Raw genomic sequence first — 22,584 nt, 5'->3', positions numbered from 1 at the left:
AGATAAAGCTGAGAAATTCTGCGTCTGGAGAGATCCCTGGCCTAAACCAACAGGACCACTCTTCCACCAGACTAGAACCACTACCCCACCACTTCCGGTTAATAAGGTTTGATAGTTAGCATATGTAATAGCCACATCATGTCATCATATGTACCCAATTATACAAAATACTCAAATTTCGAAGAGGCCAAAATGTTAAATACTCTAATTTAACTCTTTTAATTAATTAATTTTACCAAAAAAAAAAACTCTTTTAATTAAGGATCAAGATTACAAATAATTAGTAGTAGTTTGTCAGTGAAGAAATATATAAATTAACATGCATGTATAGATATTATTAATAAATACATTCCTAAGAATCTACTTACATACATATAGTACCAAATGATTTATGCTTATATAATGCAACCATAAAGATACGATCCATAGTACATACGTAACGTACCCTCTCTCAAGATTCGTGCTTGGAGAACATTGAAGGAAGAATGTCCTGAAGAAGGCCATAGTCAACAACTGGTTGATTATTATTAAAATTGTAACTAGAGGTCCCATGACCATGTTCGTGCGACATAGATCCCACCGATTGATAATTGGCCAGAGGATGTTTCATCATGAGAAACTCTTGATGGTGACGAGGGAAGCTATGGAGGAAACCGCCTCCACCACCATGGTGGCCTAGTAGATGTTCAGCGGCCACGGTTCCTCTCAACGTCGACGGGATCGGATGGTTGTGTTTTCCTTCGTAGGTTGTAATTACGATCGACGGATCTTGAAACGATCTCTCTACACGTTTCTTCACGTTACACTTCTGTGTTGTGCACCTATAGTAACTCCTGAAAACGCATATAGTAAACTCTTATATATATTATGATATTTATGATACATATATACTTGTAACTTATAGATACATGGACAAGTAAATATAAATGTGTGGATTTTAATAGAGTGAAGTGATCGAGGAAGTGAACCTTGGATAAGGACTGTTCTTGACGGCTTTTTGTCCATATTTTCTCCATCTATAACCATCTTCAAGATGATCAATCTCGCTTTTGGTCATAAATGCGACCCTAGCTTCTCTCTCTTTCTTCTCTCCTTTCTTTTTACCTTGTTTTGTCCTGACCATACGCATCCACCAAAAGCATATTAATCTCTAGGGTTTCAACGTTCTAAAACTTTTAGTTATTTTGTCAAGTGATTGTTGATTTTTGTAAGCTTGACATTATACCGTCTGAATTTTGGTTCAGGAAATCTAGTTACCCAAAAAGAACAAAAATATGCGAGGAACTCTGAAAAAAAATGTAAAACGTGGAAAAAGAACTCACAATTGTTAAAAAAAAAAAAAAAAAGGAACTCACGATTGCTTGGAGCTTTTACCAACACCATGTTGGTTGTCTTCGTTATCCTCCATTCGGTCACTCTTATCGTCAGGGTTCTCTTTAAGCTCGGCTTCATTGGAGGAAGATGAGACCACTGGAGAATTCGAATTGAGATTTAAGTAAGGATTGTTTACTATATGGCCCATATCGGACGGTGAAACCGGTTGAAAAGGGGAACTATAAGGTGGGAATTCATTATAATCCATTACTAATGAGCTTTGTAAGCAATCACTTAAGCTTGTGAATGATACTTCTTCAAAATATGTGTTCTTCTGCTCAACATGATGATCATCCATTGTAGAAGAGGAGAAAGAGAAGAAGAGGAATATATAGAGTTGTTTCTTCAAACTTAGGTGTTAGGTTATATGTGGACTTTGGGTGATCAAGTCTTATAAATACAAGTCCATTCAGCTTTACTTTAATACTTCGATGGTCTTTCGTTCAGAATATTCAATTAAGGTCTTAATTAAATCATTGTGGAGCGATATCATTTGCGAAAAATAAATCTGTCCATTAGTATGTAATGTTTGGTCTGTAAAATCAATGAACTTTTAATCCCATATACCCGATTGATTATAAATAGAGTAACTAATATTTTTTATGTACAAATAAAACTATACGTCGTCTTTTACTTTATAACATGGAATTTCTAACATATAAGTTCAAGATGAATATTCTTTTTTAAGTTCACTCAATTTGAACCAATCTAACCTCGCGTTTGGATTATAGCTAAATACTCATTTGGGTTTATTGTGGTCTAATACCAATTCACTATACGAGCAACAATCGTTATTAAAATAATTAAAATACTTTCTCTAACCGAAATATAAATTATGATATGTAATTTGAAATTAATCTCTCTAAATGTGAAATACAAACTATGTAGTTTGAAAGAATTCAAGAGGGAGATATTGGAAGGGTCATAATCTTATTAGAAGACTTTAATGGGTATAAATTGTTAAAATATTTTTATGTATGTGAAAAAGAAAGGTTTGACAATTTCAACTACAAATTAATTATAGCTATAGAGCTATTGAACAAAAAGTGGTTTCTACAAAGGAACATTTAACTATATATTTCTCTCTAATCCTATCTACCACACCATGCTTTATTAATAAAGTATGACACTATTAGAATTCACAATTCTTTTTTTTTTGTTTCTTTTCTTTTCTTTTCTTTCATTTGTTTTTTCTTGTAAACATACATTTGGTTGAGATGATGAATAGCTTTCTTAAAAGTATTACACTATAAGAATCACATGGAGATTAGCGCTATGAATACGGTCTCGAGTCTTGACAAAACGTAAAAACAAAATACAAAAAACGGTTGGAAAACATACGTACATCCGCTTAGATATGTAATATGTCATAGTAGATATGATCATCACCATGAATATCATGTATTTTACATAACAAATTTGAACAGCCATCATGCCCTTTAATAACGATATATATAGACAATATCAGAAATCCATGTAAACCTAAACATTTTCATTTTTATGAATATTTACATTCTTAGCAAAAAATAACGATATATATAGACAATATCAGAAATCAAGGTATATGGGAATGCAATAATGATTAGTTTTTAAAAGTTAATCTACGTAGAAGTCCTACCGAGGAAAATTAAAAAAAGATAAAATAGAGGTCAAATGTATAAAGCTATGTAGACATTATACATCTACTTCCAACATCTTTGCACTCGTCAAAAGAAAACTTTCTTGGCGAATCATATATTAATATGCATATACACAAAACGAAAGAAAAGTTAACAAAAGTCTCCATTTTGCATCTCTCTAGAATAACTTTTTGGTTGATACAAATAACTTCCATAAAAAAAGCTAACTAATTCTTTCTTTCTTGTTTAAATAAGGGTTTTAATTACATATATACACTACAAGAAATATTAGCATTGATAGCACATGACGATAGCGCATTTTTCGTCACTGCTATTAAAGATGGTACTCAAAGTTCGGTAACTATATCATAGCATTTCAAAAATGCTAAGACTAACAATAGCAGAATGAAAAACTAAAATCACTTTGAACCGGCGCACTTAGCAAAATTTTTACGTTTAGCGCTCCACCAAATTAAAAAAAAATCCATTTGTTGCCAAACAAAACCTAATTTTTCTCATATTTGCCTCATTATCTTCTCCTCATACCTCTTCGTTCTCTTCGAGACCTTTAATTTTTTATAAAGTAACGCTCTCTCATTTTTTTTTTGTCTCACCTTCAACCCTAAATCCCCTTTCTCCATCTCCAAATAAACAACAGATCTAAAAAAAACACAGATCTTCCACTTATCCATACTTTGAAGATCCTCTTCTCCTCATCGTCTTTCTCCATCTCCAAATTGTCGCCGCGTCATCAATCTTCCATATCTGAGAACGACCGATGGTACTAGATCCGCCGGGGGTCAAAATTTCTCCGATTTGGTCTGGTTCGAGCTCAAGTATCCTTCATCCTGAATTGGGTCCGTTGGTTTCTCCATCTATAGACTTGGCTGGTTTGTTGTGGTTCGAGCTATGGCGAAGTCTCAAACAGATCAGAGGAATAAGGTTACTTTTCTGCAATTTCAAATTCATGATTCAATTTCAATTAGAAATTAATTTTTTGTTTGTCTTTTTTTGGATAGAGAGGGAGAAAGAAAGAGTCTTGGTTTGATGAATCCTCTAAAAAAAATTCGTTTCCAAATCCTTCTTCTTCGTCATCTCCGTGGGCATTTGCGTTCCACATTTTTTCTTGTTACTTCTTCATGTCTAGCTTCTTGTTCTTCTTCGTATTCGTGAGTCTCTTTCAAATCTCTCTATCATTATCAGTTTTCAACTTCTGGGTTTAGGTAACTTCTTCATCATTAAAATGTTGTTTCATGATAATAAAAAGTCAAGTCCGAGTTCGTTTCTATCTCTAGTTATAATCGTTACTGATGTGAAAGTTTCTTATACTCATATGAGTTACAGCTTACTGTGAATTTGTGATGGTGAAGAGACTTGAAGGTGCTAAAACGGTGATGACGAGTGAAGAAGCGAGTGATGGTAGATGTATCAAAGATTGTCGCCAAAGCAAGAAGCTGCTTGTTCGCATCAAGCAAACTCAAGTAAGTTTTTAGTTTAGAATGGAATATAAATGTAATTGATAATTTTATTGCTTCGACGCTTTTGTTTTGATAACATTTCCCGTAGGTGATTGATTCATCTAAGATATATCTTCTTATAATTGATGGGGTTGAGAACGATGACGAGTCTAACGGGCAAAAAGAGTTTTATCATGACCAGGTGAGATTTTCTAATTTACCATGCTCGAGTCTTCTGAATCGTAATGTTCATTGAGAATGATGACGATTCTAATGGGCAAGAAGAGTATGTGATATCATTGAAGGAAAGGTATGTGAATCAACTGACTCTATCATCAGTATCTTGAAATGTTGGTGATGGTTATGACTAACATTTCTCTCTTTCTTTAATTGGAGCGTCATCTTGTGCTTGGTGTGATTTCTCAAATCATCAAGGTGAGGCTATAATGCTGCTACTGCTATTTGTTTTTGGTAATGGTGAATGTGTAAATAATCTTTATTATTGTTGTTCTGTCTAGATACAGTTGCTAGCAGACTTAAACTTGAAGAAAACTCCCAGCTGGTGGAGTTGGTTGCTGATAGCAATATAAAATTACTCACTCATAGTGAAAATTTTGACTTTGTTTTGAGCACAAGGTACGACTGTTTTTTGCTTCTTTAATGTCCAATTTATTATACATGATGGGAATAATCTCTATGATTTCATTTACTTTGAGAATGTTGCTTATGCCCATGTTTGTGTTGAGCTTGCTCTAGCTTTAGGAGGATATGTTTCAACAAAAGCTGCAGGACATGCCTTAGTATTCTAAAGTGGAGTTTTGTCTCAGTTTCACAAAACTGTAGATAGCATATTTTTTTGAATTGAATGGTAAGGTTCTTCTTCTTGTACTAACGTTGCAGGAGCTTATAGTGTCATTCGGGCTATTCGAGATTGAAGAGCATGTTGGGAGTGAAGAAGAATGTCATTCAGGCTATTCAAGAAGCTTGAAGAACTTGTTAGGAGTGAAGAACATGATTCCTAGTTGTATAGTTAGTCTAAGACTTGGTTTGATATAACTTGGATGGTATGTTCAAACCCTTATGATTAGTATTCTTGTTGTGAAGAGTAGTGCTAAAGTAGTATATAGAAGTGTGGATATTAGTTTAACTATTGGATTGAGACTTACGTTGTATGAATTGATGTTTGGTTTATGAAATGATGTTATATCTTTTGGATGTTTATATATATATATATATATTAAATAGCTTAAAACAACTGCATAAAATAAGAGTCATAACACTGAATATTATAGCATTGTAAAAACAATATATCATAACCTATATATATTGCTATTATAAGTCGATATATCAAAGCTTTTTACTAATGCTGTGGTAGAATACTCTATCATAGCATACAACAAAAACGTTATCGTATGTGGGGGGTCTACAATAACAGGGGCATAAGACAGCGTTTATGAAAACGTTATTAATGACATATAATAGCTCTTCTCTCTTGCTAATAATGTAGATATTTCTTGTAGTGATATACTCCTTTCTTTGGAGCTACATTATTGTTGTTGATTCAAAGTCAACGAAGACTAGTCTTTTTTGTGAACAGTCAACGTCCTTCCTTCAAAGCAATGACTTCACTTTCTTTAGCTTTATATTTAAGATAAGCCTAAACATTAACAAATAACCTTATCATGAGACGTCGAAAAAGAATCTTGAGATATAAATATACAAAAAAAATACAAAATGATTGGATCTAAACATTTTTACCTAAGCATTATTTGAACTTGGGAAAACATAAATATTATGAGTGAATCGAGTTTGGGTATTTGGAGCATTTTGTCTGCACCTATACGGCTATACTTAAGTCTTAACCATATGATTGCATTTTTAATGTTAGAAACATAAAAGGTAAATAAGAGACGTCTTTGACCGTTAGGGTTAGCAAAGTCGTGCATGTCACGTGCTATTCCTTCTCCTTTTTTCTTGTCTTTGATGACCCAAGCCCTATGTCATTTTATGTATTTTTTTTCTTCTAATTTTAGAATTTTGAGTGTTTGGTGACTTTGGTCCATGGTTTCTTTAAGTCTATAATCACCGCTAGCTTGATACTATTTGTTACGGATTTAATCACTATGTGAGAGGTCGGGAACCATACTCGTGTTTTTTTTTCCAGTACAGCAACTAAGTAACTAACCTTAAAGGCTTAAAACCATAATAATATTCTTTTACCATAAGTGTTCAAGTAAGAACAGGTCAACAACACTATTTCTATGGAGCCAAAAAAGCTTCATTCATTCGCTTTTTGTTTTGTCATGGTCTCATGGAGGAAGATCAAAAATGATATATAAGCACTAACCGATGTTTTGTTTGGCATTTCTAATGGATTTTGTCGATTACCTTATTATGATAAAACCGAAAAGTTTTTAATAAAACCTAAGGTGGTGTTTGATAAGTCAAATAGCCGTTTTAGCTTTAAGTTATTTATTAAATAAATAGGAATACTTCCTAGAAAATTGAGGATCTAATAGATAAAAGTTATATTAGTAAAATTCAAAAATACTACGAGACTAATTGATAGGTAAAGTGTGGAGACACTTGTACAAGTAAAAAGGTTGCACGGTACGGTTGTCGCTTTCTCTTTGACATTTTCACCTACAATTTTTTTTGCTAGTTTTAATTTTGTCGATATTTTTGCTATAGTTTCACAAATCACAAGTAGATGTAAAGCTCTATCGTCAAAACTAAAAAGTATACAGTTCTAGTTTAAATTATACAACAAAAACATGAAAGTATGACTTTGAACTACATACTCATATCAATTCTAATTTCTATAGTTGAGTGTGACACTAAAGTTATGAATGTTTTTGGACGTTCCGAGCAGGTATTATGTTAGGTAATGCTGTAGGTATGTTAATTGGTAAATGGCAATGAGCCAATCTACATGATTTATTTTAAAAATATTTAATACTAGTTTAACATGTCCCAATATAGTCGTTAAGTATGTTTACTTATCCTTAATTTCCTCAAAACAATGAAAACTCACTTTTAGTAATGTCCTTACCGTTCATGTCCACATATCTCATGTTTCTCCATTCTTGTAACCATCGACGGTCTAACTATTCTCAAACATTAAAAAAAAATTGTCGACTGAGGTCACACACTTCAATATCATAAATCATTGTTTTTATTAATGAATTATACTTTTCAAACCGAAATGTTCTATGATCTAATAGATAATCAAATAAAAAAAAATTAGATGCATCATCAACAAATGAGTATTTTTCTTTCATTTCTACTATATGAGATAAATATGAAATACAACAAAGACCAAAGACAAGCCGACAAAATAAAAAGAATTAGGAAATCGAAAAGGAAATCAATGACTGGAAAAGTCAAAAGTCAACGTTTAGGCTCAATCGTATTCGAGAATTCAAGTTCAACATCCACTCCACTAATGTCATTTTCTAATCACTATTTAAGAAGAACAAGTCTCAGCGTTTATAATTTTAATAAACAAATTATTGTACGGATCGTAGAACATGCATAAAATGTTGTTTAATTGTCTTTTTTTTTTTTTTAATTACTTTTTCAAAATAGCCACTTTGTTATTGTAGAACTACGTCATAGTCTACGTGAAAGATGGTTTATCGAATGATCATGACTTATCGATATTCGAACGACGTACTAATCATAAATTATATGAACTAATGAAGTATACATTACGTATGTGATCGATCATCCTTAAAAATCACAAAACGATTTCCACGTTTGAGATTTTCGTATGTTCAAACATGTGAGTTTGAGTTTTTCTTTATTTCCACAAGCAACAAAGCTAAATTCGATATAAAACTTAAATGAAATAAAAGGATACTTTAACATTTTCTTTTAATAATGCATGATCTCGAAGAAACTTATTTCAATTTTAAATTTCTTTAAAGACATGATTTATCTCTTTTCTCTTCGATTCTTTGAAGTAACAACTAACAACTTAGAGTGTCAAAGTGAACTAAGAGCATTATGTTTTTGGTAAATATTAAATAGTAAGGTAGATAGATATAATTACATAATTATTTATTTCGTCATTTGTTTTGACTTTTGAGGGACAATGACTAGCATTTTTGTTTGCATTCATCTATGTTTGGTTACAATGTCCCCTTTCTATTTGATTATTTGTTATTTGTTTCTATTTGATTATTTGTTATTTGTTTCTATTTGATCATTTGTTATTTGTTTCTATTTGATTATTTGAAGTAACATCTAACTACTTTGAGTGTCAAAGCTAACTAAGAGCTTTTTGTATTTTTGGCAAATAGTAAGGTACATCATCATTTCTTACTCTTTTTGAGGATCAAAATTAACTTTTTGTTGTTGTTGTTACTTTAGACTTTGAGCGATTTTTTTTAATTAGTCAGAAAATAAGCAAATGACTTGAGAATACCATGAATTAGTAGCAATAACATCAAAATTATGAGAAGTAGAATTAGAACAGGATCATATTTCCTTCTAATAATATTCAAAACATAACAGGCAATGCGAAGAGTGAGGAAGATGGAGATAGTTCTCAAGAGGAAATGCCAAAAATAAAAATGCAGAATTTCAGTTTCAGATTACTTTAATCTCATCCGAAGCATTTGGAAAGATAATTAAGATTCACTCACAATAAACATATTTAACAGAAACATTTAAGTGGATCTTAAGTGAACTCACTAACTCAACAGTGAGATCTCCATAGTTGTATAAAGCACAGCATAATATTCTTCTTCCTTCCTAATCGTCGTCCACCCCACGGCGCCGTTGGTACTACACGAGTGAAGATACCCATCAGAGATAAATTTACACTCAATGATATCGATGGTTAAGGTAAGAGCAAGAATTTTGCTTTGATAACTTGTGTTTTTGAGGATTGTGTGACCTTACCGTGACTTTCGTTTGTTTGGAAGTTTGGCTGTTTATTTGTTCCAACAGTGTTATAAGCCGTTCCTCAGAAACCTGTAAAGCAAACAGAGTATATTTCAATAACTCTTAGATGCATAATAGTACCAGCGGCACTTGAGTAGAAACCAGATGGTATGTAAGAATTGTGAACTATGACATGGAAAAGTGACTAAATTTTTACCTTCTCAACTATCTGTCCCATCTGAGCAGCCCTCAAAATAACATCCTCCACACCTCTAGCTTTCTCAGGTTTCACCAGGGCAATTCGAGCAACTATCGAAAAAAAGAAAGAAATAGAAGCATAAAAGGTATATTAATGACAAAATGAAGAAAAAAGGGAGAGTAATTAGATGAACTCCAACACATTTTTAGATGAGACTTACTTCTCTCTCGGGCTTGAGAAGACAATACTTGACTAAGCATCATTTGCCTACGTTCATCAGCTTCCCTACACGAATGTTCCAATCAGAGAATACATAAGTTTTAAAACAATTCCAAATTCATATACATAATACATGTCAACTAATAGAAAATGACACACACCTTCTAGCATCTTCCTGCTGTTTCTCTTGCTCTGGATTCTGCTGATTGCCCTGCTTACCCTGCTAATGATGCATTTTAGTGAAGATCTTAAAAGGGAAACGAGCCACAAAGAACACATATTTTAGAGAAAGAAAACAGATATCAGTTAAGGTATTAAAAATTACCATGCCTTGTCGAGCCATCAGCTCTTGCATTCTCCTCTGTCTAATAGCTTCTAGTTCAGGATCAGCCTACAAATCAGGAAGTAAAAGGAGTAAATATAACCATTAAAATGCAGTGTTTTAACACATGAAGATGGTTTCTCTTCGGCTAACATTATACCGAAGATTAATCTATAAACTGAATCTAAGAAAACAGATGACTCCGTCATTTCCTAGATCCATTTTCTCATCTAACACCCAACAACCATTGCCCTAGTAGATAGAAGCACATAGAATTCACACTATGCCAAAGTGCAACGAAAGTAGCCTGATATAGAGATGAGTATACTTTTCATCATCAATTATATCAATGCGAAAGGAAAGAGTTAGTTTCAATAACGGTACTACAACTCAAGAACTACGAAGAAAGAAAAGAATCCTTTGACGAAAACCAAATCAACAAGGAGATCATTAAAAGCATAAGCAACAGAATCCAAAGGAAACAATTTACAAATATGGATTTAAGAACTTTAACATGGAAACACACACCTATTCAAACAATACACACCTCCTAGAATTCAAAACAGATCCACTCAGACGGAATCACTGATTCAAACCCTAAAGTAACAATCATGAATTTCAAAACTCTAAGCTATATCAAAACTTAAATCTCTAATTCAAGCGAACCCAGTTTCTAACCAAGAACAGTTCAAATCATTGTTACCAAGGAACGAAATCAACTCAACGTGACCTCTACTAACTTGGGCATAATCTCGTAGAGAAAATGCCCAAAAACCCTAAGAAAAATTTGAGTTTCCTCAAAAATAGACAAGGGAAAAATTGAAAGAAGCGTAATGATTAGGAGACAAAAAAAACTCACCATTGGAGCGTTCTTCTTCTTCGTCTCTTTCCTCCAAATCGAAATTGGGGCTCTTCGCTTACCTCAAAAACAGAACACAGAGCTCTAAAAGGAGAAATGCTTCAAAACCCAAACGTAGCTTTTCTTTGACGCGCTTCTTATACAGTCTGTCTCTTTTTTACATATTCGCCCCATATATTTTGTTCTTTTACTAATATTCCCGTAAATTTGTGATTCGTTACATCTACCCCAATAATATCTCCACCCAAAAACAGGATTCATCAGATTCAGTCCACAACCCTTGTTTTAAAAATCGCTAGGCGCTAGTCGGGCGCTCGGCATGGGCCTAGCGATTAATCGGAAAATCGGATTAAAATCGGGGATTAATCGGGGATTAGTTTTAGGGTTATTTTAATATTTTTAAAATATATTAATCCAATATTGTAAAAATTTATGATTTTTATTACAAATTTATGATTTTTATTAAAATTTGAACACAAGTTATTGTAAAACATCACAAACTCTCCATTCAAATGATTGAATAACAAAAATAAAAAGTTTTTTTATACTTGCAATCTAAAAAATAATCGGGGTATATAAGATTAGGCGGAAAGTAATCGGATTAGGCGGAGAATAATCGGGTTACTGATTTTTTAGGGGATTAGTCATTAATCGAGGCGGATAGGGTGGGCCTAGCGATTAAGCGGGGAGTAATCGGGGCTAGGCGGGGATTTTTAGAACAGGGTCCACAACAATGGAAACTCTTTTCCATAAATTGCAATCTGTTCCTCACATTTCTCTAGATTACAAAATCTCCCCTTTTCCAACATTCTCTTTCTTCAACGTTAGCTTTTTTCCCATTAAGAAGAACAAAATCTCCTGCAACAAAGCTAACAAGCTGAGAATGGATTCATCTCAGGGAATTTCAGCTGGTACACAACAAAAGATAGTGATTCCTAACAGCAACAATGAGAAGCTTGTGGGTCTGCTTCATGAAACTGGTTCTACAGAAATTGTTGTCTTGTGCCATGGCTTTCGATCAACCAAGGTTAGTGTCATTTTAAATCCAAATTTGATTCTGGAAATGTAATCTGTGATTCAACCACTTACGTAAAATGACAACCTTTTTATTGTTTTCTCAGCTCTAGTGGTAACTGAGATCTGAGACTTACTTGTAAAGTTGCATACTTTTAGTTCAATTTGTAATTTTAGTTGATTAAAGGTTTGACCTTTTGATAGCTAGAGACGTCTTCGTTGTTATGGAACTTTCTTTGTCTTTACACATATGGTGTTAGATCATGGGTGAAATCAATATGAATGTCGAGGGCAAACTACAAATATGTTGAAGCCAAAGACTCTTCAAGCTGTTTTCTTATTCCAATTATGTAGTTAGACTACTTCAAGGGGTTTATTGTCTTAGGCTTTTCGATCGTTACATAGAATAAGTGATTTGAAAGGTTACCACAATTTTCTGTTCCATTCTTTGATTATTGGTTATGCAATTCGTAGAGTAAGTGCATTGACCATTTAGCTAATTAGCGATTTGTACGCTAAAGGTGGAAGCATATGTTGGTAGTATGAATTAAACTTTTCATTGGCTTATGAAATTATGCAGAATGACCTGGTCATGAAAAATGTTGCTGCTGCTATAGAGAAAGAAGGGATCAGTGCTTTCCGTTTTGATTTCTCTGGGAATGGGTATGTTTCTCTTGCTTCCTTTATCATTGTTTTGCATAGGTGAATCAGAGAATTTGGATTTTGTTTTGATCTTCCATTGTTGCAGAGAGAGTGAAGGCAATTTCTATTTTGGTAACTACAACTATGAAGCTGATGATCTACATTCTGTTATCCGATACTTTACTAACATGAACCGTGTGGTTCCTATAATTATCGGCCACAGTAAAGGTAACTAGGACTGTTTGATTTTCTGCCTTGAACAACGGATTCACAGAAGGGGTGAAACTGACATTGCAAGAAACTCAACTTATTTTGACATTGCATAGGAGGTGATGTGGTCCTCGTCTATGCCTCCAAATATCACGATATCCGCAATGTAATCAATCTCTCGGGACGTTATGATCTCAAGAAAGGCATAGGAGAGCGTCTTGGGGAAGATTTTTTGGAAAGAATTAAGAAACAAGGATTCATCGATATTAAAGAAGGTACTGTTATCGCTTTTTGGTCTTTTTGTACCGTCTCAGATCAGTACTCTGGTGTCTTTCTTAACGTGCTGGTCTTTTACAGGAAACTCTGGGTTTCGTGTTACCGAGGAGAGCTTAATGGAAAGGTTAAACACTGATATGCATGAAGCTTGCCTCAAAATTGACAAAGAATGCAGGTGAGATTCGCCAAGTTCTCTCTAACTCACATCGCATGTTTGGGATATAAACAAACCATGATTGATTGTAATGGCAGGGTCTTGACGGTTCATGGATCAGCTGACGAGGTAATACCCCTGGAAGATGCTAAGGAGTTTGCAAAGATCATACCGAACCATAAACTGGAGATTGTGGAAGGAGCTGATCATTGTTATACCAAACATCAAAGTCAATTAGTTGCTACAGTTATGGAGTTCATTAAGACAGTCATTGTGAAGAATAACTAGTTTTTTTTTTTTCCATCTCTTTGAGAAATGTTCATGATACATAATACAGTTTCCACACTCAGTCCGCATTTTGGTTTAAGAATAATTGTAACCAAAATAAAATTCTTCGTTACTCTTATACTATTTCAGAAATGAAATGTACAATATGGAAGACCTGAATTTTTGGTCAAAATTTTGGCGAGATAGATTTAACAGAGACCTCGACTTAAGAGCTTTGTTCTCTCAGTGATTCTGACTACTTTTCTGTCTTTTATGCAAACATTGTATTGACATCTCTCTGAATTTAGTAGTATCAAAACAAGAAAATAGATTCCAAGTTTGTTTACTGGATGAGAATATAATCAGCATCAAAGACATCTCCAGCAGTAGGAGAAAGGTTGTTTCTACGGAGTTGGGCATGAGTCTCTGCTTCGTGTTGAAATATCTTAACCACGTCTTGTAGCTCCAGCTTCCTAACTTCTACTTGTTCTTCTGTAATGGGTTTTTTGAGCCCCAAGTATACCAAACCAACCACAATCAGAATAGCTCCAAGGAGAACCATAAGTACAGTGAATAGACCAAACGCATAAGGCGTGTTCTGCGCCCCCGGGATACCATCCACATTGATCCCAAACAATCCTACGATTATGGTAAGCACAAGACCACATCCTCCAAACACGGCCAAGTTGTGGCTTACTCTCAAGCTTTTGTCCTGAAAATGCAAACTCGGGTTTTAGCCAAATGGATCCATTATGGAAGATTTATGAGATACGATGTTAATGTTGTTCGTGGAGAAAGAACCTGTAACCAAGCACGGACACTGCTTTGCATGACATCTTGAATTGTGAAGAGACGCCCGCGAACTGCTTCTTGTTCCTCCAACATTTCCCTTGTGTTCTTTCGCAAACCTTCTAACAGATGCCGAGCTGTGTTTCCCCTCAAATGCTGGAGAAGCTCGAAGATAATCTCCTCTCTCGCATGTAGTGACCACTTCACTCGGATGACCTGCCATGAAAAGAAGGAAGACGTCATGCCCATGACTATATCCATCCCACGCACAAACATCAAATATCATTTAAAACATATCAACACAGGTTTGAGAATGAAGAGAAGGTGACCTGTCTTGATAATTTTCTGATCTCTTGGTTGAGAATGATACTGAAAAGATTCAAATCCTCATAGTTTCTCCTAATAACAAGAAAGGATAGTATCTGACTATCTGTTAATTAAACATGCATTGTGTATTATCCAAAACAAACGGATACATATTTTTAAGAACCTGTTCATAAACTTCAATTCGATTTCATCGGCTGCACCAAATATGGATTTACGGAATAACCTATAGCCAATCAAGGACAACAAAAAGAACCAATTAGATACTTTCCAGACAAGAACATGGTATAAAACTCAAGTCACTTTTCTGGTCAGCAAACCTAGACAAGCGTTCATTAGAGTAAAGGTAAATCAGAAAACTGTTGTCACCTATCATCCCATCGAGAAAGACGGCAAGCCAAGTGTGCTATAACTTCATGAACCGTTCTTGGTACATTATAACCTCCTGCATAAAGCAGCTCCTATCAGGAAAATCAGAAGGAGAATTAACATAGGTCAGAATCCATATTACAGCCTTGTGTTATTTAAGCTTCAAGAATCTTATTAAGTAAAATATTTAGACACTTTTTGAACTAACCTCTACTTCAGTGATACCGAGGACATTGGTACTCGTTACATTTCCTTTTATGTGCATCACAGATACCAAGAAGTTCTTCGCTTGCCAAGAGCGAAAAACTACGGGTACATCATCCTCACTGATTACTGGATCACCGACCGATTGTCCTAAAAGTTCAAACAATAAACCCCCAGCCACCCTTACTGGAACCTAAGGAAATACATGGAGAAATACATAGAATGTAAGTAATAAGACAACAACATCTAAGAAAATACACCAGACGTGTTTAAAGTAAACTGTATGAGACATCTCAAATAACACTAAATGAAAATTTACTATGCTCAGAGACTAACAAACATCTTTAATCCTATCCAAAACCACTATGATCCAAGTATAAATATTTTAATGGCATATTTTGAATGAGCATGTCTATATGTGAAAATTATGTGGCTGAATTTTGACACTCAACTTGAATAATTGGATCCGGAACAAGGCACATACCTCATATAGAAGATGTCTCATCCGTTCACTTATTAGCTTACTCTCATCCCTCAATGCAAGACTAATTGCGGGATGCAACCATGTAGCACTTCTGAGCCATCCCTCAACAAAAGAGTTTCCAGCAGTCAAGTGACACCACCATGTGGGGCCACCTGGTCGTTCCCAATACGGAGCCGCTAAATCTGTAACAGGGACATCGTCTTCATCATCCAATAACTCTAGATTAGGCCATTCCGCGTTTACTTGCACCATTTGAACTAGTTCAGTTATTCTAGTCCAACCAATCGGTACCCAATGACTTCCCTCATATCTTTCAACATGTCCTGATGGAAGCATATGAGCTTCTTTAAAATCCAAAGAAGATACAGACCTTGACCTTAAATCATCGACCGCAGACGAATCAACAAACGGGTTATGACCAGGGAAAGTATGTCTGATTGGTCCATCTTCTTGCTTCAAGTAACCTTTATCCAGTTGTTTTGAATCAACATGTTTTTTCGGACCTCGAATAAACTCAAAGGCACAAATAATCCCATCAGTCCAAAGATCACTCTTGGGAACACCTGAATGATTTTTACTCTCAAGCTTCTTGGATTTACTCTCTTGAGAGACTGAATGATTCTCCCCGTTTTCACCCATGGTTAATCAATAGAAAATCTACCAGCTTCTCAAGACAGATAATTTAAACTCTGCAAGATCCAACAGAAAGATGTTGATTTAGAACAACTCTGCTGAGAATTTTAAACATAAGCACTTTAAATCAGTCACCTAACACAAATCTGTGAAATCAGAGCAGCAAACTAACAAGAACACAAAAGCTGCAAATTTGAAACAACAAATACTAGAAAATTACATGCAAGTAACAGAAGTAATGTACGGAATTAGCATCAATTCCAAAACTTTAGGGTCAAGAGTATGCGGTTTCAATCAAAGTAACCTTCATAGTAAAAACCCAGAATTTATAATTAGAAATAGCAAGTTCATCAGAAAGTATCAATAATTCAACGATGAAGATGATTGAAAGAACAACTTCCTTGAGATAAGATCATACAAGTTTCTCAGTGGTTATTTAGAGAATTCAAGTTAAATGTGATCTCCAAATTAGTCAAAAATCTCCAAAAAAGAAACATAATAATTTCGAGAAAACCAAAATCTCACCATATTCCGGATGCCTAATCCAACACCAGAGTTCGCAATTTTGATACTTTATATCTTTCTTTTCTTCTTCTTAAAAGCAAGTAGCAGCAGCTTTAAGAGACGCGCGTCATCCATCGTTTTCACTTTTCACATATTTGCTCCATATGTTTTAGATTCTTACAAATTTAACCGTAAACTTTTGACTTTTGACGTTTAACCCCTCACTTTCACGATAGGTACTCTCACCGGAAATCTCTATGTTCCGAAACCGCTTCGGCACCAATGAGTCGGCTCTTGCTACCTAAACTTTTCTCGATCTCCAGAACACAGGTTAAATCTCCCTCTTCGTGTATGTTTATGTGCATGTATGTATACCTGGGATTTGCGTGTGTTACCTCTCATTTTTTTTTTGTGACACTTTCAGGTTCCAGCTGCATCATTGCTCAACAATCTGTACGGACGTCACAAACGGTAATGATTTGAATTAGATTTTTGGATTTGGTTTTGGTGAAGAATAGTAGCAAAGGACGGATTTTGATACTTGGGTTGTGATTATAATCTGGGTTTGATATGTATGTGTTCATCTTTCAGATTGTTGTTTTTGTTGTGGTTTGAATCTCAAGAAGAGAAATCAAATTCACTGATTTGTTGATTGTTGTTCTTGGTGTATTGGATGTTATTCTTCATTTGTTTGAGTTACATAGAGGACAAGTTTCTATGGGATTTACACAAGTTCTGGCATGTAAAGATGATATATTTTTGCATTTTTCTTGCAGTTTTGTTCATTGGACGAGTAAGATGTCACAAGATAGTGTAATTTCATCCACAGCTGGTGGTTCTGCTTCTGGAGCTAGAACATTTTGCTCCCTAGAAGGTAAAATTCATCATTCCGCTGCTCTAACATAATAACAGTTGATATCTGAATCAAGATTTCCTTGTTTTGACTGAATCATGACATGATTCATTTGTTGGTACTTGTGTTTGTTGAGGTTTGATGTATATGATGAACATCCAATTGATTGAGTTCTGTATCGTATGTGGCGAACATAGGTCCTCTTATAGAGAAACTATACTAGGAAGCTTAAGCTTTTTTCTATAATATAAGACCAGCAAATGATGTCACTCACCTCTGTGATATCAGAACAACTTCTATTGGAGACCCCTTAGCCTCTTCCCATCTCTATTTTAGATAAGTCAGTGGTGAATTAGAGGCAAAAGATGATGACGAGTCAGGAAGAATAAGTTTCAAACAAGTGTCATTCTTCCATTGTATAACTCTATGGAAAGACAAAAATTACACCAGATTAATTCAAGTATCAGTATTCATCATTCTCATATCTTTACTAGCTAAAGCAGTTTTCTGCTGTCTTGCAGTAAATTCCAACTTTTTTGTCATATCCTTTCTAAAGTTTTGAAGTTTTAGAATATATTGCTATGATATCCTTGTTGCTGCCCTTATAAACCACTTCTTTACCTAATTGGTTAAAAGATGGATTCATGGTTATATTCTACAGCATTTGTAACCAAACCTAGTTATTAATATGGTATTCTTTTCGCTCTGCTTTTATATCTTTGTCTTAGATTTATTAGCCAAAAAGTGTGTGCCATGCAATTCCAAGGATCTGCGCCCCATGACCGAACAAAGTGCACAAGACCTACTTCAAAAGGTAATATGCTTGTAATTCTTATTATGGCAGGTGAGGTCTATAGTATGTATCCCTCAATTATTCCTTTTACACAGGTTACTGGATGGGATTTGGCCAATGACAATGATACATTAAAGCTGCATCGGTCATGGAGGGTGAAAAGTTTTACAAAGGGGCTAGATTTCTTCAAACGTGTAGCTGATATTGCTGAATCAGAAGGTAAATAATCATCAGCAATACAGCACACGTGTTCTGTGCCCTTCTGAATAAGATTAGAAAAAGATAGCTCAAAGAAGATCTGTTACTATTTTGTCTCACGCATGGATCGGTATGATGCAGGTCATCACCCAGATTTGCATCTGTTCGGCTGGAATAATGTGAAAATCGAGATATGGACACATGCGATAGGTGAGAATCATGGTCTGTGTTGATGATAAGAGATATGAATTGTATCAAATGCCTGAACTTTAAGAGGCCCCTCATCAACAACTATTTCTTTTGTGAACTTTACAAGTTGCAAGTGCCGACTAGGTGATATTGGATTCTCTTGCAACAGGTGGTTTGACAGAAAACGACTTCATTCTTGCTGCCAAGATCAACGAGCTCCAAGTGGAAGATCTTCTGAGGAAGAAGAAAGTTGCCAAGTGAAATGGAATTAAGATGAATTCTGCAAGCTAAAGAAAATAGACTGGCTCAGAGTTCGATATGAATAGGCATCTCATAACTGGGATGTGTTGGTCTTAAAACTCTTTGAAGCATGTCACACAAGGTTTAGAACTATGTAAGGTGAGAACAAAATGAGAGAGAGATTAATGTTTCTTTTGCGTATATAGTTCTTGTAAAACTGCTTCTGGCCTTATAATCTCAAAAACCCGAAAAGAAAGCAGGGGTTTAAGTTTGAAACGAGTATCTTTTATATTAGAACAATTTATAACTTCAGATATACCATGTATGTTTATTTACAACCACAAACTACCAAACCTCCATAAACAAACTATGTACATTCAAGAATTGCATGAATCTATACAAGATAGTTGTCAATCATTCTTCCAAAGAGATGAAGCGAATTCAACAAGTTTAGTCTTCAGACAATGGAGAAATTGCCGGAGACCCCACAGTTTCACTGCACACCAAGAAGAAAATTTCCAGGTCAAGAACTTTTCCATCATTAAAGTCAGAATAACAAATTCCCTCCAACTGTGTTAGAATCACCTCCCCATCTTCTGATACAGATCACCAAGCGCACGGTAGAGGGCAGCAGCAGCAGGTGGTCTAGGCAAAGAGCCAAGGAGGATGTCAGACGCAGCTAGGGACTGGCTCCCATAGAACCGTGAGTTCTCACTTATACGTGTCGTGAAGATGCTTCCTTCAAGCGAGCATCCGACAAATGCACCTGTTCATTTAATGGCGGTTAAGTAAGGTTTTTGCAACAAGAAAAAGGGAAAATATACAGACTGATTATGAGACTTAGTTTCAAAAACTATTTTTTTAATATAGAATGGTTCCAGATTTAGAGTGGCCCATGAATCTCATTTAAGACATGGAAGAGAAGAAGTCTAAGAACCATTAACCAAAAATTAACCTACTAAAAACTATTTTGGCTAGAGACACATGAATCAGATGGTTACCTTTGCTGCAGCTGTAGGTATAGCAGGCAGCATATCCACCGCTACCTGCTCGGATATCCGCTTCAACTGCTCGTCCAGTCACACCAACGGCAGCGCTTAAACCAGCTCCAACAACAAGATGGGTGTTACTGCCAAAAGTTTGGATGGCTTCACGAGTTCTCAGAACGATAATAAAGTCTATGAACTCTCCTCCTGCCTACAGGTGAATGATGAGGATATAGACCAAGCCCTGTTTGCAATATCTACGGATTACTAAAAGAGGTTTGTTACCTGAGCACCCCATCCCAAACCAAATGAAGAGATGGCGGAGGGTGGAGACCAGGAGCCATCATCTCTACGAGCAACAACAAGTCCAGTCCCAATTTTATATGTAACCATAACTCCAACTCTGGCAACAGTGATTACTGCAAGCCCTTTTGCTTGTCTTAAAATAGCATCTGGGATGGACCTCTCAGTTCTTGAAGAACCAACCTGATGAGAAGTTTTCAAATCAAAGACAAGCTATTAGAATTCCGGATTTCACGGACAGAGGGTAGTCGGCCATTAACATAGTGATATAGTAGACATTTAAGAATGCTCAGAAATTTAAAAAGTTGAGATTAGGCTCAGGGCCCCACAAAAATCTCACCTTGGTTATATAACCCCGAATAGTGTTTGTTGCCTTATAAATCTCATACTCCATGGATTGTCCCCAAGGAAAATTCACCCAAGACCTCAATGTACTAAGATCTGTCAAGTCATGGGTCGGCAACTGAGCAGCAGGACTCACTTGGTCCATCAAATAAGGCTGCACAGACTCCAACCTCACAAAACACACATCACAAACTCTTTGGGGATCTGAAACACGAAACTTTGCAGGAACCAAGCTTCTTCCTTTAGAACAGTCCCTACAGAATATTCCTCCACAATATCGACAATGATGACGGGAACACATAATTGGATGAAACCTCACACTACATAGCATACAAGCAGAAGCAGCACTATCCGGCAGCCACTTGGGTGGCTCAGTCTCCAGAATTTCTCTTGCATTACCAAAGTTAGCCTCAGTGAGAGTATGAGCCATCTCTTGCCAAGCTTGTTCAAGAAGATGTCCCGACAAAAAATTAATGCCACATCTCTCAAGGTTGCCAGAACTAAGAGCACTCGCTTTACCATGCGCTGCAAGTAACATATCCACTATCACATCCCACATAGTTAATTCCTTGTCTTCATCAAATATCTGGTTCCATCCCATATCTCCCTCAGGGAAGTAGCCACCATTGAAACTAAGACCTCTTGACCACTCCTCATGATCAGGTTCTAACATGGGTGGGACTGAAACAGGAATCCAAACCCCGGTTTCCTCAGAAAGGGGCGTGTCATAGAAAAAATATTTACCACGCTTTTGTTGTTCCGGTTCCAGTCTTTTGCTCTCTTCAACAAAGTCTTCACATAAGCCAGAATTTTCTTCTCTAGTATCCTTTATGCTTTGACCAACGACATTACCAGCATCAGAATCACCATGAGAACGACGAATTTCTGGATCTCTTTCATCCTATGATCACCATTCATGGAGAAAAAGTTAAAAAAAACTACGTCAAGCTAAAATTTTCGACCTTTAACTTGTTATCAAGACAATGATAATAGCAAAACTAGATGTCTATTTAGCTAACGATCATGGTAATACAAATAACTTCGGAACTAATTGCTTGTTTTCCATAAAAATCTGTTACTAAATGATGCAAGTAACAAAAATTCTCCAGAAAACGAAACAATTTTGAATAAAAGTGATAACCCTTGAAGCTTGTATGATCGCGTAGAAATTGAAATTAAAGGAGGAAAATTGTGAGTGGAATCAAAATCGGTAAGCGTAAAACTCACCATTTTCTAGAGTTCTTCCTTCTCTCGATAGCGAAGCCAATCTTCGATTCTTACAAAATTTCAGAAACACAGAAACACACGACTATGTCGTCAGGAAAACGATTACAACTTTACAAGTTAACACCGTCGCTAACCTTTCTGAGACGCGACCACATAATCATCATAATTTATCTTTCCTTAGTTTACAGTTTAGTCCTCATATTTTGTTCTCTCTTATACATTTGACACCACACTTTCAGAAATGATACATTTACCCCATATTTTAGGAAGCAGTGTTTAAAAATGTCGGTAAAAGACCAAGGAGCAAGACTAACTAAAAAATGCCTAATTCATTAGCTAATTCTACCTACGGATTTTAGTCGTTTTATTGAATTTGGTTCAGGGCCTAGTATGTGGTAGGTTCGTATTAAGTGGTTAATAAGCTCAACAAGATAAGGCATCACTTCTTAACCAACAAAGAAAGCCTGGCAAGATCGCTTCTTACTTCCTTTTGGTTGTCTGGATTTTTGTATTCAGTAAATTAGGAGAGTGCGAGCTCATCTTGATTGAGAATTTACTAACTCAAAGAGCTTACATGCAGGCACAGCAAAACAAAGATATATGCAAAGTCTGGCTCAGATTCAGGTTCATGTTTGGATTTG

The 22,584-nt window shown here is 35.5% G+C and overlaps 7 protein-coding genes across 10 annotated transcripts; 3 read left to right on the top strand and 4 right to left on the bottom strand.

The window, feature by feature from the left end:
• Nucleotides 1–62: 62 nt before the first annotated feature.
• Nucleotides 63–1,851, bottom strand: LOC9329646 (probable WRKY transcription factor 71). Its single transcript, XM_002890789.2, has 3 exons — nt 1,356–1,851; nt 969–1,115; nt 63–833 (listed from the first exon to the last, which is right to left on the bottom strand). Exons 1-3 carry the CDS (start codon nt 1,670–1,672, stop codon nt 452–454), a joined length of 846 nt encoding a protein of 281 aa, XP_002890835.1. The 5' UTR covers nt 1,673–1,851; the 3' UTR covers nt 63–451.
• A 1,415-nt stretch (nt 1,852–3,266) lies between these two features.
• On the top strand, nt 3,267–5,506 carry LOC9326897. The gene is made up of 5 exons (XM_021014894.1): nt 3,267–3,935; nt 4,013–4,162; nt 4,364–4,474; nt 4,560–4,652; nt 5,351–5,506. Exons 1-5 carry the CDS (start codon nt 3,903–3,905, stop codon nt 5,504–5,506), a joined length of 543 nt encoding a protein of 180 aa, XP_020870553.1. The 5' UTR covers nt 3,267–3,902.
• A 3,490-nt stretch (nt 5,507–8,996) lies between these two features.
• On the bottom strand, nt 8,997–11,063 carry LOC9329645 (DNA-binding protein DDB_G0278111). Of its 3 annotated transcripts, none has more exons than XM_021015072.1 (7): nt 10,940–11,063; nt 10,084–10,149; nt 9,920–9,978; nt 9,760–9,824; nt 9,558–9,649; nt 9,354–9,430; nt 8,997–9,241 (listed from the first exon to the last, which is right to left on the bottom strand). In XM_021015072.1, the coding sequence occupies exons 1-7, from the start codon at nt 10,940–10,942 to the stop codon at nt 9,148–9,150; spliced, it is 456 nt and encodes a 151-aa protein (XP_020870731.1). In that variant the 5' UTR covers nt 10,943–11,063; the 3' UTR covers nt 8,997–9,147. The 3 variants fall into 3 exon arrangements, with proteins under 3 accessions (XP_020870731.1, XP_020870729.1, XP_020870730.1); XM_021015070.1 differs by having other exon boundaries at nt 9,359–9,430; nt 9,920–9,981; nt 10,940–11,061; XM_021015071.1 differs by having other exon boundaries at nt 9,021–9,241; nt 9,359–9,430; nt 10,940–11,041.
• Nucleotides 11,064–11,668: 605 nt separating this feature from the next.
• Nucleotides 11,669–13,638, top strand: LOC9326896. Of its 2 annotated transcripts, none has more exons than XM_002893537.2 (6): nt 11,669–11,966; nt 12,534–12,616; nt 12,702–12,823; nt 12,922–13,080; nt 13,163–13,256; nt 13,334–13,638. In XM_002893537.2, exons 1-6 carry the CDS (start codon nt 11,673–11,675, stop codon nt 13,521–13,523), a joined length of 942 nt encoding a protein of 313 aa, XP_002893583.2. In that variant the 5' UTR covers nt 11,669–11,672; the 3' UTR covers nt 13,524–13,638. The 2 variants fall into 2 exon arrangements, with proteins under 2 accessions (XP_002893583.2, XP_020866853.1); XM_021011194.1 differs by having other exon boundaries at nt 13,160–13,256.
• A 68-nt stretch (nt 13,639–13,706) lies between these two features.
• On the bottom strand, nt 13,707–16,910 carry LOC9329644. Its single transcript, XM_021011191.1, has 8 exons — nt 16,831–16,910; nt 15,673–16,361; nt 15,193–15,381; nt 14,985–15,076; nt 14,782–14,841; nt 14,621–14,690; nt 14,304–14,507; nt 13,707–14,214 (listed from the first exon to the last, which is right to left on the bottom strand). The coding sequence occupies exons 2-8, from the start codon at nt 16,309–16,311 to the stop codon at nt 13,846–13,848; spliced, it is 1,623 nt and encodes a 540-aa protein (XP_020866850.1). The 5' UTR covers nt 16,312–16,361; nt 16,831–16,910; the 3' UTR covers nt 13,707–13,845.
• A 53-nt stretch (nt 16,911–16,963) lies between these two features.
• LOC9326895 (putative pterin-4-alpha-carbinolamine dehydratase) lies at nt 16,964–19,358 on the top strand. Its single transcript, XM_002893536.2, has 7 exons — nt 16,964–17,139; nt 17,234–17,280; nt 17,586–17,683; nt 18,391–18,476; nt 18,551–18,674; nt 18,795–18,863; nt 19,012–19,358. Exons 1-7 carry the CDS (start codon nt 17,092–17,094, stop codon nt 19,101–19,103), a joined length of 564 nt encoding a protein of 187 aa, XP_002893582.1. The 5' UTR covers nt 16,964–17,091; the 3' UTR covers nt 19,104–19,358.
• Nucleotides 19,346–22,096, bottom strand: LOC9326894. Its single transcript, XM_021011193.1, has 6 exons — nt 21,944–22,096; nt 20,712–21,617; nt 20,354–20,554; nt 20,084–20,279; nt 19,668–19,848; nt 19,346–19,578 (listed from the first exon to the last, which is right to left on the bottom strand). The coding sequence occupies exons 1-6, from the start codon at nt 21,944–21,946 to the stop codon at nt 19,533–19,535; spliced, it is 1,533 nt and encodes a 510-aa protein (XP_020866852.1). The 5' UTR covers nt 21,947–22,096; the 3' UTR covers nt 19,346–19,532.
• Nucleotides 22,097–22,584: the final 488 nt, after the last annotated feature.

The sequence above is a fragment of the Arabidopsis lyrata genome (genome assembly GCF_000004255.2).
Source record: "Arabidopsis lyrata subsp. lyrata unplaced genomic scaffold ARALYscaffold_1, whole genome shotgun sequence".
Taxonomy (NCBI): domain Eukaryota; kingdom Viridiplantae; phylum Streptophyta; class Magnoliopsida; order Brassicales; family Brassicaceae; genus Arabidopsis; species Arabidopsis lyrata.
This window is presented reverse-complemented; position numbering and strand designations above follow the sequence as displayed.

What these genes read in the sequence shown, in the direction of transcription:
- LOC9329646 (XM_002890789.2), bottom strand. Translation starts at nt 1,672, where the DNA reads ATGGATGATCATCATGTTGAGCAGAAGAACACATATTTTGAAGAAGTA. An exon ending in GGTAAAAGCTCCAAGCAATC is followed by an intron (nt 1,116 to 1,355) that starts GTGAGTTCCTTT and finishes GCGTATGGTCAG; the next exon opens with GACAAAACAAGGTAAAAAGA. An exon ending in AAGAACAGTCCTTATCCAAG is followed by an intron (nt 834 to 968) that starts GTTCACTTCCTC and finishes ATGCGTTTTCAG; the next exon opens with GAGTTACTATAGGTGCACAA.
- LOC9326894 (XM_021011193.1), bottom strand. An exon ending in GTTTGGGATGGGGTGCTCAG is followed by an intron (nt 20,280 to 20,353) that starts GTAACAAACCTC and finishes ATTCACCTGTAG; the next exon opens with GCAGGAGGAGAGTTCATAGA. An exon ending in CTGTATCAGAAGATGGGGAG is followed by an intron (nt 19,579 to 19,667) that starts GTGATTCTAACA and finishes CTTGGTGTGCAG; the next exon opens with TGAAACTGTGGGGTCTCCGG.
- LOC9326896 (XM_021011194.1), top strand. Translation starts at nt 11,673, where the DNA reads ATGGAAACTCTTTTCCATAAATTGCAATCTGTTCCTCACATTTCTCTA. An exon ending in ATGGCTTTCGATCAACCAAG is followed by an intron (nt 11,967 to 12,533) that starts GTTAGTGTCATT and finishes GAAATTATGCAG; the next exon opens with AATGACCTGGTCATGAAAAA. An exon ending in ATTCATCGATATTAAAGAAG is followed by an intron (nt 13,081 to 13,159) that starts GTACTGTTATCG and finishes GCTGGTCTTTTA; the next exon opens with CAGGAAACTCTGGGTTTCGT.
- LOC9329645 (XM_021015072.1), bottom strand. An exon ending in TGATGGCTCGACAAGGCATG is followed by an intron (nt 9,979 to 10,083) that starts GTAATTTTTAAT and finishes CATCATTAGCAG; the next exon opens with GGTAAGCAGGGCAATCAGCA. An exon ending in TGGGACAGATAGTTGAGAAG is followed by an intron (nt 9,431 to 9,557) that starts GTAAAAATTTAG and finishes TTTGCTTTACAG; the next exon opens with GTTTCTGAGGAACGGCTTAT.
- LOC9326897 (XM_021014894.1), top strand. Translation starts at nt 3,903, where the DNA reads ATGGCGAAGTCTCAAACAGATCAGAGGAATAAG. An exon ending in AAACAGATCAGAGGAATAAG is followed by an intron (nt 3,936 to 4,012) that starts GTTACTTTTCTG and finishes TTTTTTGGATAG; the next exon opens with AGAGGGAGAAAGAAAGAGTC. An exon ending in AAGAGTTTTATCATGACCAG is followed by an intron (nt 4,653 to 5,350) that starts GTGAGATTTTCT and finishes CTAACGTTGCAG; the next exon opens with GAGCTTATAGTGTCATTCGG.
- LOC9329644 (XM_021011191.1), bottom strand. Translation starts at nt 16,311, where the DNA reads ATGGGTGAAAACGGGGAGAATCATTCAGTCTCTCAAGAGAGTAAATCC. An exon ending in TCGGTATCACTGAAGTAGAG is followed by an intron (nt 15,077 to 15,192) that starts GTTAGTTCAAAA and finishes TTTTCCTGATAG; the next exon opens with GAGCTGCTTTATGCAGGAGG. An exon ending in TCAGAAAATTATCAAGACAG is followed by an intron (nt 14,508 to 14,620) that starts GTCACCTTCTCT and finishes TTTTCATGGCAG; the next exon opens with GTCATCCGAGTGAAGTGGTC.
- LOC9326895 (XM_002893536.2), top strand. Translation starts at nt 17,092, where the DNA reads ATGAGTCGGCTCTTGCTACCTAAACTTTTCTCGATCTCCAGAACACAG. An exon ending in AACATTTTGCTCCCTAGAAG is followed by an intron (nt 17,684 to 18,390) that starts GTAAAATTCATC and finishes TCTTTGTCTTAG; the next exon opens with ATTTATTAGCCAAAAAGTGT. An exon ending in TGATATTGCTGAATCAGAAG is followed by an intron (nt 18,675 to 18,794) that starts GTAAATAATCAT and finishes GGTATGATGCAG; the next exon opens with GTCATCACCCAGATTTGCAT.